The sequence below is a fragment of the Protopterus annectens genome, chromosome 17.part0, assembly GCF_019279795.1.
Source record: "Protopterus annectens isolate FY-2018-M chromosome 17.part0, PAN1.0, whole genome shotgun sequence".
NCBI lineage: Eukaryota > Metazoa > Chordata > Ceratodontiformes > Protopteridae > Protopterus > Protopterus annectens.
In genome coordinates, this window is record NC_056751.1 from 401,952,623 (window position 1) to 401,966,429 (window position 13,807).

Sequence of the window (13,807 nt, forward strand, 5' to 3'; positions counted from 1 at the left end):
ATTTCTGCTTAGTCCGTCTGCCAGTGTATTCAATTTTCCTGACAGGAATTGAGCTTGTAGGTGCACTTGGTAGTTCAAGGCTATGCTCCACAATGCCATGGCTAGTCTGCAGAGGGGGTAAGAATATGTACCCCCCCCCCCTGTTTATGTACCACATAACCGTGGTGTTGTCCGTCTTTACCATTAGCTGTCCGGGAAGAATGTAGTCCTTGAATCTGTCAGAGCATTCTGAAAAGCTAACATTTCTTTTAGATTGATATGTAGGTGCATTTGATTTGAGTTCCATTTGCCCTGAATGCACTTCCCTGCCAGGTGAGCCCCCCCTGCATAGTCTGATGCATCTGTAGTTAGGGTTTGGGCGGCAGGGGGTAGTGTGAATGGCAGTCCCTTGTTTTGGTGGCAGGCCTCTGCCCACCATGGGAATTCCAGGCGTAGGCAAGGTATGATAGGAATAAGAAGTTATGTACTCACCATAACGTTCCATCTGAGTAGGTAAACTTCATTTGTCAGCAACCTTTGGGAATCGGATCCAACCTCGGATCCGAGACGGCAGTTTTCAACAGCTTTAGATCCGAGCTCCAAGCTCCTCCCCCTACCCATAATCTCCTGCCAACCCTGACTGACCTCAGATCAAGTTTGTCCAACAGCAGAAACTGCTAACAATGATTAATCCCAAGATAAGTGGGTAAAACCCATGGACCCGAGTATGAGAACATTCGTAAGTGAGGGGGCAGGAGGGAGGGACGGTTGCTGTCAAATGAAGTTTACCTACTCAGATGGAACGTTATGGTGAGTACATAACTTCTTAATCTGAAGTAGTTAACTTCATTTGTGCAGCAACCTTTGGGACAGAGTCCCCAGCAACCTGAATCTTGGGCGGCCTTCATGGAAGGATGTTCCGGAGCACTGCAGAGCCAAAGGATGCTCTCCCTCTGGAGATAATGTCCAATTTGTAGTGATTAAAGTATGAGATGAAACCCAAGTGGCTGCCAAGCAAATATCATCCAAAGAAACTCTAGCTCTAAAGCCGCAGAAGTAGACATAGATCAAGTAGAGTGGGCATGGACTCCCTGAGGTGTGGGCCTGCCCGAACTTTCGTATGCTAAAAGGATACACTGTGAAATCCATCTAGAGAGTGTGACTTTAGATATAGATTTACCCAAGTTAAATTTGGCAAAGGAGACGAACAACTGGTCAGATTTCCTATGACCAGATGTCCTGTGGATGTAGAAGCGAAGTTGTCTATGCACATCCAATGAGTGTAATTTGTATTCCCCTTTGTTATGGTAGTTAGGAAAAAAAACCGGCAAGTTGATCGACTGGTTAATATTTGACTCAGAGGCAACCTTGGGAAGAAAGGAGGGACTGGTCCTGAGGTAAACTCTATCCTTGTGAAAGGTCAAGTATGGGGGTTTTACAGAGAGGGCCTGTAGTTCAGAGATTCTTCGAGCCGAGGTGATAGCGACAAGAAAAGCCATTTTCCATGACAAGAATTTAAGATCTATGGAAGCTGCAGGCTCAAACGGGGGAGCTGTCAAGGCCTGAAGCACCAGTGTTAAATCCCAAAGAGGGACTACATCCTTCACTGGGGGTCTGAGCAGAAAGGTGCCCTTCAAAAAGGTCTTACACAATTTCGTGGTGATCAAAGGGCCCAATTAATTTCCAACGTGATAATGAGAGATAGCTGCTAGTTGGACCTTGACTGTGGAGGAACTAGCCCCCTGATGAAACAGTCCTGACAAAGTCTAATACAGCGGGCAAAGGAGCTGTAAAAGGATCCAAATTTTTGCGTTCCGCCCAAATGGAGAAAAGTTTCCATTTGCTGCTATAGATCTTTCTAGTAGAAGGCTTGTGCGCTGCTACTAGAATGGTTTTAACTGGGGAAGAGATACCGGGAGTCCTAGTTATGAGTGGAACTGCAGCAGCCAAGCTGTGAGCTTGAGGTTGTCCAGGTTCGGGACTAGGAGATCTAGGGGGTGAGATATTAGATCCGGACGGGGATCCAGAATCCAAGGAGGATTCACCAGATGAGACCAAAGGTAAGGGAACCAGGTTTGACGAGGCCAAAATGGGGCAATGAGGATAATCCTGCTCCCCAACCGACTGGCTTTCTGAAGAAACTTCGGCATCAGAGGAAGAGGAGGGTAAGCATAAAGAAGACCAGAAGGCCAAGCATGCACCAGAGCGTCTCTCGGGGGTTCCCCGGAGGGGGAAATGAGAGCGAAGTAGTCATTACATTTTGTGTTCGAGGGAGAGGCAAAGAGATCGCAACAGGGTTGACCCCATTTGGCGAAGATCCGATTCGCTATCTCGGGATTCAGAGACCACTCGTATGGTAACAGGATGGTGCGACTTAAGTTTGTCCGCTAGGATGTTGGACCGTCCCGGAATGTGCGTTGCTATGAGAAAGCAGTTGGTGGAGATCGCCCATTCCCACACCCTCATGGCCTCTCAACAGAGTGGGTAAGACCTGGTTCCCCCCTGTTTGTTGATGTACCAGACAACCGACATGTTGTCCGTCTGAATCGCAATCGTTCCTACAGGAAGAAGGTCCTGAAGTGCTTGCAGCGCTAACAGCACTGCCCTCATCTCTAGGACGTTGATATGCAGTGAGGTCTCCGTGAGGTCCCACGTGCCTTGGACTGTCCTGCCCGAACAATGCCCCCCCCCCCCACCTGAGGCGGGAGGCGTCCGTGGTCACCGTGGCTAGTGGAGGGGTCATACAAAAGGGGCGTCCTTGCTGGAGGTCCGGAGATTGGAGCCACCATAGGAGGGCCCTCTTGCAGGCCCTGCTGAGGGGAACGGGATGGCTCAGAGGATAGTGAAGAAAGGACCACTGGACCTGGAGGGTCCATTGTAAGACCCTCATGTTCAAACTTGCCATTGGCAATAAGTTGATCGCTGCCGCCATTGAGCCAAGAGCCCTCAGGACCAATTCCGCCGGGGGAGCTGGAGATTGCAGAATGGCCTGCACGTGTAGCCTCAGGGATAGTAGCCGGTCTGTGGTCAAGAAAGCTAGGAGCTTGTTTGTGTCCAATCTGGCCCCTATGAAGTCTATAGTCTGAGTCGGAGTAAGAGACTACTTCTCTATGTTGATAGTGATCCCCAGCCGGGGAGCTAGACGAAGAAAGTAGTTTCTGGCTGCACAGAGTAGATGCCTTGTCGGGGCGTTCAGGAGCCAGTCGTCCAGGTACGGGAAGACCTGAATTCCCTGGAGCCTCAGGTGGGCCTCTATCACTGCTAACACTTTGGTGACCCTGGGGGCTGTGGTGAGACCAAAGGGGAGGACCCTGAATTGGAAATTAATGGCTCCCAGCCGGAAGCGGAGGAACCTCCTGGATCGCCTGTCCATCAGAATGTGGTAGTACGCATCCTTGAGGTCTATAGAGCACATCCAATCGTTCTCCCACAAAAGGGGGAGAATGGATTGAAGTGTGACCATGCGGAACTTTCTCTTTGGTTACTGACAGGTTCAGGGAAGAGAGGTCGAGGATCGGTCTTAAGTCCCCCGTCTTTTTTGGCACCAAGAAGAACCTGGAGTAAAACCCGGACCCGCACTGGTCTGGGGGGACGTGTTGGATGGCTCTTTTTTCCAGCAAATGTTGGATTTCCATTGCTGCGGCCTCCCTCTGATCAGGTGGGACATCGGGGAGGTATCTGGGGCTGCGTGGGTAACGAGAAAAGGGAATTTGCTATCCTCTGGATATGATGCGAAGCACCCAGCGGTCTGTCGTGATGGACTCCCAAGCTGCTGGGTGCTTTGAGAAATGCCCCCCGACTGCCTCCAGAGTGGAGCAGTCGGGCAACCCCTCAGGGGTGTTGCGTGGGTTGGTCCGAGAAGGGTTCTCTGGATCCAAAGTTCCGCGGGCCCACTCTGCCTCTAGGGTGGTGTCCACTCTGCCCTCCTCTGCCACGGAAGGGCTGGGAGCCCGGAGCGGGACGGGACCGTTGCGACTTCCAGAACCACATCTTCTTCTGTCCCTTTGGTTCTTAGAAAAGGACCTCTGGGGAGCAGAGAAGCGGACTCTGACGGCAGACGTCTTCCCGTCCTTTTCGCTCTGGACCAAGGTATCTTGCACGGTTTTGCGGAAGAGGGCAGAACCATCAAAAGGGGCATTAGCGAACAACGCCTTAAAGGGTTCCGTGAAATCACAGTGTCGGAGCCAGGCCTGACTTCTCATAACGAGGCCCGCTCCGCTGGCTCTAGCGGCTCCTTCCGTGGCATAAGACAGAAGCCGCATAGAGGTGTTAGATATGGATCGTAGAGTGGCCATCCGGGTGGAGTGCAATTGTTTGTCCTCCGCCGACATGGACACGGGCGGCGACGCAGCGTACTCTTTGATAAGGTCCCGCTGCAGTCGGAGCACATGTGCCATGTAGTTCAGCGACCTCACAGAGAAGGTACCCGAACTAAAAACCCGCTTCCCTAGGCAGTCCATCGACCGAGACACCTTGCTCGGGGGATGAACCGACGGACTCACCTGAGCAAGTTCCCTCTTGGTGGCCGCCACCGCCAACATGGCATCTACAGGGGGACCCTTACTCCAGTGGGACTTGTCAGAGGGTGGGCTAAGGATCTTGTCCTGGCGCTTGGGGACTGGCTCCACAGTGTCCGGCTCCTTCCACGCCCTGGTAGTGATCAAGTCTACCAGGGGGTCAGCCGGAGGGGACACCTAAGAGGTAGACGGGCCTGCTTCAAACGCCTCCAGGAACACGGATTTGTCCGAGGTAGGCTTTGGGGCAGACCACCCCCCCTTTATTCTGAGCATCTCTATGATGTCACCAAATGAGACTTCTTCGGGGGGTGATCTTGGGGAGCCTTCCCCTTCCTCCAAATCCGTGTCCTCAGTCAAGGACTCGGGGGAGTCCAGGTGCTTCCTCTTGCACCTTCGCTTGTGAGGAACCTCCTCGGGGGGGCTGTCCGAGGAGGTCTCACCAGCAACATCTTGTTCCAATGGAACTACCTGGGATGTTAAAGCAGGCTGTCCCTGGGGCTGGGTGATGGAAGTCGGGCCCAACTGAGAAGGAGTGCAGGGTGGAGCTGTGGCAAGGGTCGGGGGCCTGGAATCCCTCGATAGAACCCTCTCCACCACGTCGAATACCGAGGGAGAGCTGCTCTCTCTGGGATCTGAAAGCAGACTCTCCCTCAGATCCGACGGATGGATTGGGGTCGGCGCCGAAGCGATCGGATCCAACGGACCAGCATGCTCCGACCCGGACGGAGCCAAACGCATACTGATACCGCTGGATCCAAAGCTCAGCCCTCAGCTCCGAGAGCTCGGATCTGAAGAAAATGGACCAGACAGACTCGAGGGAAGTGTCGGCACTGAAGTGCCCGAGACTATCGGCGCAGACACACCCCCGGCTCCAAGGCTGCCCGGCTCCAAAGACTCCGAACCCTTGGAAACGGGACGGAGAAGGAGCTATCGGGGCAAAGAAGGGGTCGAGCCCCCCCCCAGGGGGGGGGAGAGGCAGGAGCACTCCCATCTGCAGTTGGGCCTGGAGGAATCTTCTCATCATCCAGTCCAAATCTGCATCCGTGAGACTTCTAGTAGATCTCGACGAGGCCACCGAGGCAGGGCGGGAGTGTCGCCTCGATGACCTCAAAGGAGATCGGGTCTCCCCCTCCTCAGGACCCGATGAAAAGCACGGGGACCGGATCCGAGAAGGAGACGACCCAGAAGACCTGGAGGGAGAAGACCGCTTAGCCGGGGGGGGGGGGGGCGAAGCGGAGGCCTCGGCCTGCCGCTTGTGGTGCTTCTCCCTCCTCCTTTCTTTCCTGGCCTCCCTCTCCTCCGGGCCTAAGGCGGGAGGTTGAGTCCCGGCCGGGGGGAGGGAAGCAGGAGTGGCAGCTGCAGCAGGAGTGGCAGCCGCAGTGGGAGTCACGGGAGGACCGGAGGTAGAAGCAGAGTCCAGGGGCAGAAGACCCGCCAGAATCAGCTTAGACCTCCGGTCCTTGAGTGCCCTGGGGTTGAACGCTGCACAAATGGTACAACCAGAGGACAGGTGTTCAACCCCAAGGCACAATACACACCGAGTGTGGCCATCCGCTGGGGACAGCTTATGGCCACACTTGGTGCACTTAGAAAACATTACCTTTGGGGCCTCAGACATACTTATAGAAAGTAACTCACACACACTAGGCCCCAAACACACACACACAACCCTGACGGAACCACGAAGGAAGGGGGAGGATACATAGAAATAAAATAATTTAAACTAAGAGCTTTTAGACAGAAAAAATGGAGCTAAACACACTCTCACACCAAAGGCTAAAGAAAATTGGTATAAAAGTTAAATTTTCCTCAAAAAGAGAACGAAAATGCCTGGAAACTCCGGATCAAGCTGCTGACTAAACCACGGCAAACTAGACCTGAGGTCAGTCAGGGTTGGCAGGGGATTATGGGTAGGGGAGGAGCTTGGACCTTAGATCTAAAGCTGTTGAAAACTGCCGGCTCTGATCCGAGGTCGGATCCAATTCCCAAAGGTTGCTGCACAAATTAACTACTTCAGATTCATTGTTTCCTGGCTGTGACAATGTTGACTCCATAGACTTTTTAAGTACCACTGTAGTTTCCTCATATGCAGTCTTGAATATGAAATTGGAAGAATGCAGGAGGCCATGAACCCCAAGGCTTGCAGTATTTGTCTTGCAGATAGCAGGGTTTTTGTGGCCACTTGTTTGAAGTAAGTTACCAAATGAATTTGCTTCTCTGGCGTGAGGACAGCCATCTGGACAGTTGTATTCAAGCTTGCACCCAGGAATGTAATGTGTTGAGGATACCAGTTGTGATTTCTTTTTGTTTATGGTGTACCTCAGACAAGTTAGAACCCTTTTTACAAACGCCAGATGATTTACAAGTATGTTCTGGTTTTCTGCCTGAATTAGACAATCGTCCAGGTATGGCTATATTTGAATATTTCTTTGGCTGCAAAATGCAACAACTGGAGCCAGGCACTTTGTGAATACCCTGGGTACATTAGACAAGCCAAAGGGCAGTGCAGAGAACTGATAACGCAAGTAGCCTGCTTTGAAGCGTAGGTATCTTCTGCAAGATTCCCTGACTGGGATATGCAGGTATGCTTCTTTTAAATTTAGAGTTGCCAACCAGGCATCTTTGCCTAGCATAGGAAGTAACTGGTGAAGAGTCAGCATCTTGAATTTTGGAATGTCCAGAAAGGTGTTTAGAGTAGACAGGTCTAGAATTGGACGCCATGATTTGTCCTTTCTGGCTACCAGAAAAGGCTTGGAATCGAAACCTTGCCCATTTTCCTGTTCTGGTACTGGTTGAATAGTCCCCATGTTTAAGAGGGAAAGTACTTGTTTTTGAACCTCTGCCCACTGATTTGGGGGCAGGTCTAGCCACACGTTTGGTGTTGGCAACTTGTGTAAATGAAATCTGTATCCCTGGGACACTATATTTAAAACCCATTTGTCCTGGGTTATGAGTTCCCAATTCTTTGCATGAAGAGCAATCCCCCCCCCCCCCCAAGGGGCGGCTGAAAGGTAAGTGCTTGGTAATTTTAAAAGGAAATCATTGAGACTGTTTACCACGGGGGGGGGGGGTTATTTCCAGATATGGAAGTGGAGGCCCCCCATTGCTTAGTTCTGAGAGTCCCCTGGGACTGAAACCTGGTGCTTTTGGTTTGTCTGAGTTTGGCTTGAGGGGATCTGGAAGGAGCTGGAAAAGACCAATTCTTAGTAGGCCAGTGCCTACTAAATCTTGGAGGTTGCACTTGTAAGAAATCTTTAATAGTTTGCACAGATTTAGCTTTGTCTTCCATCTTTTTTAGAACTTCTTCAGCCTTATTGCCAAACAGACGGTCCTGATTTAAAGGAGCATCCAACAATTTTGCTTTAACATGATCAGGCAAAGATTGCTCCTTAAGCCAAGCATGCCTTCTAAGCACAGACCCAGTAACAGCAGCCCTGCAGGAGGCCTCTAAATGATCAAAACCACATTGCAAAGTATGTTTTCCGACTTGTTCAGCAGAATGCAATAAATCCTGTAAATCTTTATTTTCCACACAATGAGGAATCAACATCATTTTCTGTTTAAGCAGTCCAAAAATATGCTGTTTATATTTTAACATATGAAATTGGCAGTTTAAAGCCCTGATTGCCAAAGGTTGCAGAAGTATAAATCTTCTTACCCCCCATCTATCCAGTGCCCTGGAGTCTCTTATCAGAAGGGGTAGGATTTTTAGCAGTAGAAGACTTAATGCCCTTGGGCCCCTGAGAAATGGTTTCTGGATCTGCAACAGGGTTTTTGAAAAGGAACTTGTGGGATTCGGGACTCAGGAACCCTGCAATATCTGTCAGATTTACTAGGAGCCGGAGGCAGGGAGTCAGGGGCCGTACTGGATTCCGAAAACACATCATCAATGTCTAGTACAGAAGGTATAGCCAAGGGCCTATTGCTGAGGTAGAAGGAAATCCCTAAGCCTCTTTTTTGAATCAGAAAATTCCTGACTTTCCCAGTGGAAATGCTCCCTTAAGGTATGTAAAGTTTCCCCAAAAGAAAAATCCTCAGTAGGGGAAGCAGAGGGAATGGAATCTTCTGCATCAGAATCCTCATAATTAGGTATGAACAAATCCAGGTCAGAAGAAACAGAAACCTGATCAGCAGATTCATAATCAAGCTCAGCCCTAGGCCTCTTATGGGGGGGGGGGGGGGGTTGACTACCCCTGATTAAAGTAATTAGATCTTCAGCCATTTTGATAATTTGTTTTTTAGGCATAGAGGCCTGAACATGAGGCCTGGGAGTCGTTTTTTTTTAAGACATAGATCGAGATTTAGGCCTTAGTAATGAAGGTGGAGTTGATTTAATATGCAAGTCTGTAGGCCTGAATACACCCTCAGAAGCCAGTGCCTGCACAGCAGCTCCGACCCATCCATGGTAGAGACATCCATGGGTTCCATAGGTGAAGCATCTCACGGCATACCGTACTCCGAATGGGTCTCAGTACAGGCCTGCGAATCAGAAGTAGCGGGTATCAGGGGCTGCGAAAGCACCTTACTGAGTACTGGCGGGCATCTGGCTTAAGAGAAACGTTGTTGGCAGTTTTGAACCTCGGCAGTCTGTCTCTGTCTTCATCTTTGCGTTTTTTCGGAATTCCGGTAGTCGGGTGGCTAACCAACGACATTTCTGGATAATTAAACAGAGAACCGAAATATTTAGAGGCAAAAATGTACAGAGGATGGATAGTGCGCTGATTAAATAAAGCACAAAACCGACAGCAAGGTACGTCCTGGTCAGGGCCTAGGCAAGGAATACAGTACGAATGAAAATCTTTGTGAGGTATTTGCTTTCCAGACGTAATGCAATTATTAACTTTTACTGACATCGGTAAGGAGCAAGAAAAAGTTTCCCCGACGGGGTACTTAGCTTTAAGTTGAAGACTTCTGTTCTGAAACTCGAAAACGAAAATTTCGGGAGTCGGCCGACCGGCACTTGCGAACTGCTTCTGCTTCGGGCACGGCACAGCACGGCAAGAAAAACAGATGTAATGGCATTGGATGCATGTTTTATACCCCTGACGTCATGGAAGAAGGGACAGCAACCGATGCAGGACCCAAGACTGTTATTCAGGCCGACTGAGGGCAATCTGCCAGCAGATTACCCAAATGTAATGACTGCAACAGTGAAACGCGAAAAACATTAAGTCCCCTTCATCAAAATCTGTGTTCTCTTTCATGGAATGCATGGGTGAGTCCAAGTGCCTCCTCTTGCATTTTCTCTTCCATAGCATCTCCTCCGTGTAGGGCTCAGGGGAGGACTCGGAAGAGAGTGGAACCCCCGCCCAGGGGTTAGACGCCGCCTGAAGGCCATCTTAGGAGGACTGACCATAAACAGGATGGACAGGCTCAGGGCTCAAAAGAATGACAGGCTGTGACGTACCCAGTAGATGGATCCTGTTGGGAGCCTTCAAAAAGTAATGCTAGATTCAATGAACAATGCTTTCTTTATGGACTCCTTAAGTCCTGACGAAGTAGAAGGGGATGCAGAGACAAAGTGACCCCCTTGAGCCACACGCTTAAACAGCAATTTGTTTCAGCTGTCCACTAGCGTAAGAGGGATGAATGCCACACAGACTGAGCAATCAGCCTCAAGGTGGTCGGCGCCCAAACAATAAACACACTTGTGGGCATCAGAATTTGACATCTTATGCCCACAAGAAGAGCACCTTTTAAAACTTGTAGGTTTGTCCAGACATGCCTGAAAGTTAAAAACACACACACCAAAACATAAAACCACAAACAGTTAACTATCAAAGAAATGTGTCCTACGCACTTAAGGAATACATCTAACTATAATAATAATATTATGAATTACTGTTGAGAGACAGTGAAGTCAAAAACCAAAAAAGGCGCCAAGCACGGACTAGAGAAAGAAAAGGGATTTCTAAGTGCACCCTAACACCAGCTAGAAAAAGGGAGGGGAGGATAGTGAAAAAAAACTAGCTAAACTTAACAAGAAAAAACTCAACTTAATAAATTCTCACAAATTCGAAATAAGCAGCTCTGAGCCAGGAATCATGTCTGTGCGGAAACGCGGCAAACGAGATTTGAGGGTTAGAGTGCAGAAGGGGATTATGGGAGAGAGAGGAGCTTGAACCTTGAATCTATGTCTATGAAGTATTGGATCAGACGCTGGATCCAAAACCCAGTCGTGAGGAATAATGAAATAGATAACATCAGATCAAGAGCTTTAGTGAACGTGTCTGACCCTGAGGAGCAGCAAACACCCGGGGAGATGCAAATGTGCAGAGCATCACGGAAGAAGAGGTGGAGCTTTGGAGCTGAATATTCTGAACCACTGGCACTGGATTTGATAACTAACAGGCTGAGGCAGATGGAAAACACTACATTGGTTATTCCCTTGTCTTTACAGCAGCTATACTGCATACACAACTGGCAGAAGACTAATCAAATATCACTCCTAAACGATTTCATTATGAAATCACAAGGCTAGTATGTGCAGAATGCTAAAGCAGACCTAAATAGATAATCGGAGGAGCCCATATAAAAATGGTCAGCAGAAAAATGATTAGTTATGTTTTTCATGTTGTAATTTAGTAAAGCAGTTTTCTGTACAGGAAATCATACCCCAGTTTGCAACTGTGAAGGATTTAAGTTCCACAATCAACTTTTTAATTTCTTCAATGGCTACTTCTAGTTAAAAGCAGTCTGATATCACATGTATTTATCACTATTTCTACAACACAGCAAAACATCTCAGCTACTTCTAATGATATACAAAATCATATGAATCAGAAAACCTAGTCTGACTCCCATAATGAAAAATACATTTGATTTCAATACACATTTTAAAATACTATTTACAACACTAAATTTTAATTTACTGATGGACTTGTATATTCTCTTTCATCCTTGTCTTTTAAAAAAAATCAAAAGTATAATCAGCAGATAAATGTTATACTTCAAATCTGACTCAGTTTACTAGATTTAAAACCCTATATTTTAAGACCTCGTGGTAATTGTAGCTTAAATATACATATGTACATATACACACAGCACCACAGATTATCCAAGCACACTTTACCGAATCATAAAAATCTTAAAACTGAAAACACGTAAAACCCACAACATTCTGAAAAAAATATGTTTGAGCGTGAAAACACAGTTCTAAAGAATGCAAATGTTCATATAAAAATGTGTACTTGTGGGAGTGCAATTATTCACACTTGGACAGCCTCACACATTAGTTTCACACTCATGTGTTCATCCGAAACAGAGTACTGCACTAACCTCTAGGGTTGTGCTATCTTGTAATGACAATTTAGTAGCAGTGGCACCCCACATGGGAGATGCGGAGGGTTGTCCACTTGCATAAAAAAAAAAAACGTGGTTCAAGACCTGTAGTATCGCCAATGTTTGAAATAGTTCAAATCTTTAAACAGTGTTCTGCTCAGGACACTGTGTGGTTTAGGTATCATCAAACTGCATTCTTCAAAAGTTTGTTTTCCAGCTTAAATTCGCCACTTCTTTTCAGGATAACATTTAGGTTATTTTCAGACTCAGGATTTTGTGCATTAGTGAAAGCAGTTAAAAATTCATCCACAAAATTACTAATGGAATTTATCCACAACATTCAGATTACAATGCATATACGATACCCTCTTTAACCAAATCAAGGTATACCTGGCACTCAGTGGTACAAAGCAACAAAACTAAACCTGGACAGGATCCCATTATACGGCATGACTTGAAGGATGTACACAAACACAAACTAATGACTTGCACCTCCTGAAGGGCAATTTCATCACTTCTACAGCAAGTTTTTTAGGGCAGTGAAGAAAACTGAAACACCACAAAGAAAACAAGCAGACAAAAAGACGACTTACAGACTCCAAACAGAAGGGATCTCAGCCAAAAATAAATAAATAAATAAATAAATAAAATAAACCAAAAGCTAGTATGAGGCATCCCAAGTACCTTTAAAATGACACTAGTTACAGTGCAGGAATTACTAAAAATGTATACATACTTTTTACTTAATATATAAATAACATTCTCTGTTTCTATTAAGTACTTTAACCTTATATACATTACCACAACTGCAAATGGTGTTCCAGCATGAAAATATTACATTATTGCATGTATGTATCCATTAACTTTTAAACTGGGCAAAAAAGCAAGAACATATTTTTATATTCAAATAACTTTTGAAATTAAAAATATAGCAGAGTAATACAAGCCTGTTCAATACATAAAACGAGCTTTACAGACATAACCTGGAGTTTTTCTGTAAGGAGGGAAATCAAACTTTTCCCCTTTTTTTTTTTTTTTAATATTTACACTGAAACAGATGCTACAACTTATTCATAAAGGTAGATTTTTTAAATCAGAGACAAAACTCATTTTACAGCTTTTTTCCTCAAACAAATGTACAACATAACCATCATCATCTAGATACAATGTTTAACATCACATTTTCTCTTTATTTCATTAATGAATCATGCAGTGAAAACTGTATAAAATTGCCTGCAGTTTTGAAACTAATCTTATACAAAGACAGAAGGCAAGTGCAAAGATTAAAGAATACTTTAAAGATGGGCAGTCTGTAAACACATATACAAACTGGCAATGCTTACAAGAATAGCCCGGAACACAGTTGAACCGATTCCTTCAGCCACCTCATACTCTCCTTTTTCATTTGGTCGTGTAAAGTTGTGTTCTCTTCCAGATCCGAACATCCTTGGAGGAAAAGTACAGTTGCATTATATACAGATTGAAAAGTTGTTTTATGATAGCAATTACATACATGCATATACACATAAGAATCCCTCCAAAATGTGCCAACATGTTAACCAGACCACTGCCAAGATCTGACACTTCACTGCTTCATTTTAGGAAATTACTCGAGTCAGACTTTCATAATGAATGCAGAACTATGTGAATGTTCAACTGCTGGCTATCCTGTACAAGTGGTACAAAAAGGAAAGGGGGAGCTGACAAAAGCATAAAAATGATTATACTACTTAACCACACAGCATCATCTTTTAAATGCCAGCAGATGGTGATTTAATTATGCCCACTGCAGTTAAAATGCTTTTAATCAGCTTGCTCAGGATTGAAGCAGAAAGTACAAACCATCACTTAATAAAATACTTAAAAAGCCTCACAATGTAGGAAAACAAGTAGCAAATTTTCTGTTTTTTTTTTTTAAAGCCCAACAGCACAATTACCTCGTAGTTCCATGTCAGAACCTACAAGTAAATGCAGTAACTGATTTTCTTTAAGCAAAGAGTTCTCCTAGACACCCTAACACTTATGCCCTG

At 46.4% G+C, this 13,807-nt stretch overlaps 1 protein-coding gene across 5 annotated transcripts in view; it reads right to left on the bottom strand.

Moving 5' to 3' along the window:
* The window catches only part of BTBD10 (BTB domain containing 10), a 1,432,231-nt gene that overhangs the window by 527,971 nt on the left and 890,453 nt on the right, over nucleotides 1-13,807 (bottom strand). For all 5 annotated transcript variants that reach the window (XM_044059092.1, XM_044059096.1, XM_044059093.1 and 2 more), the window contains one exon: nucleotides 13,121-13,223. In XM_044059092.1, coding sequence (XP_043915027.1) covers nucleotides 13,121-13,223 — 103 coding nt within the window. The remainder of the gene's footprint in view (nucleotides 1-13,120; nucleotides 13,224-13,807) is intronic.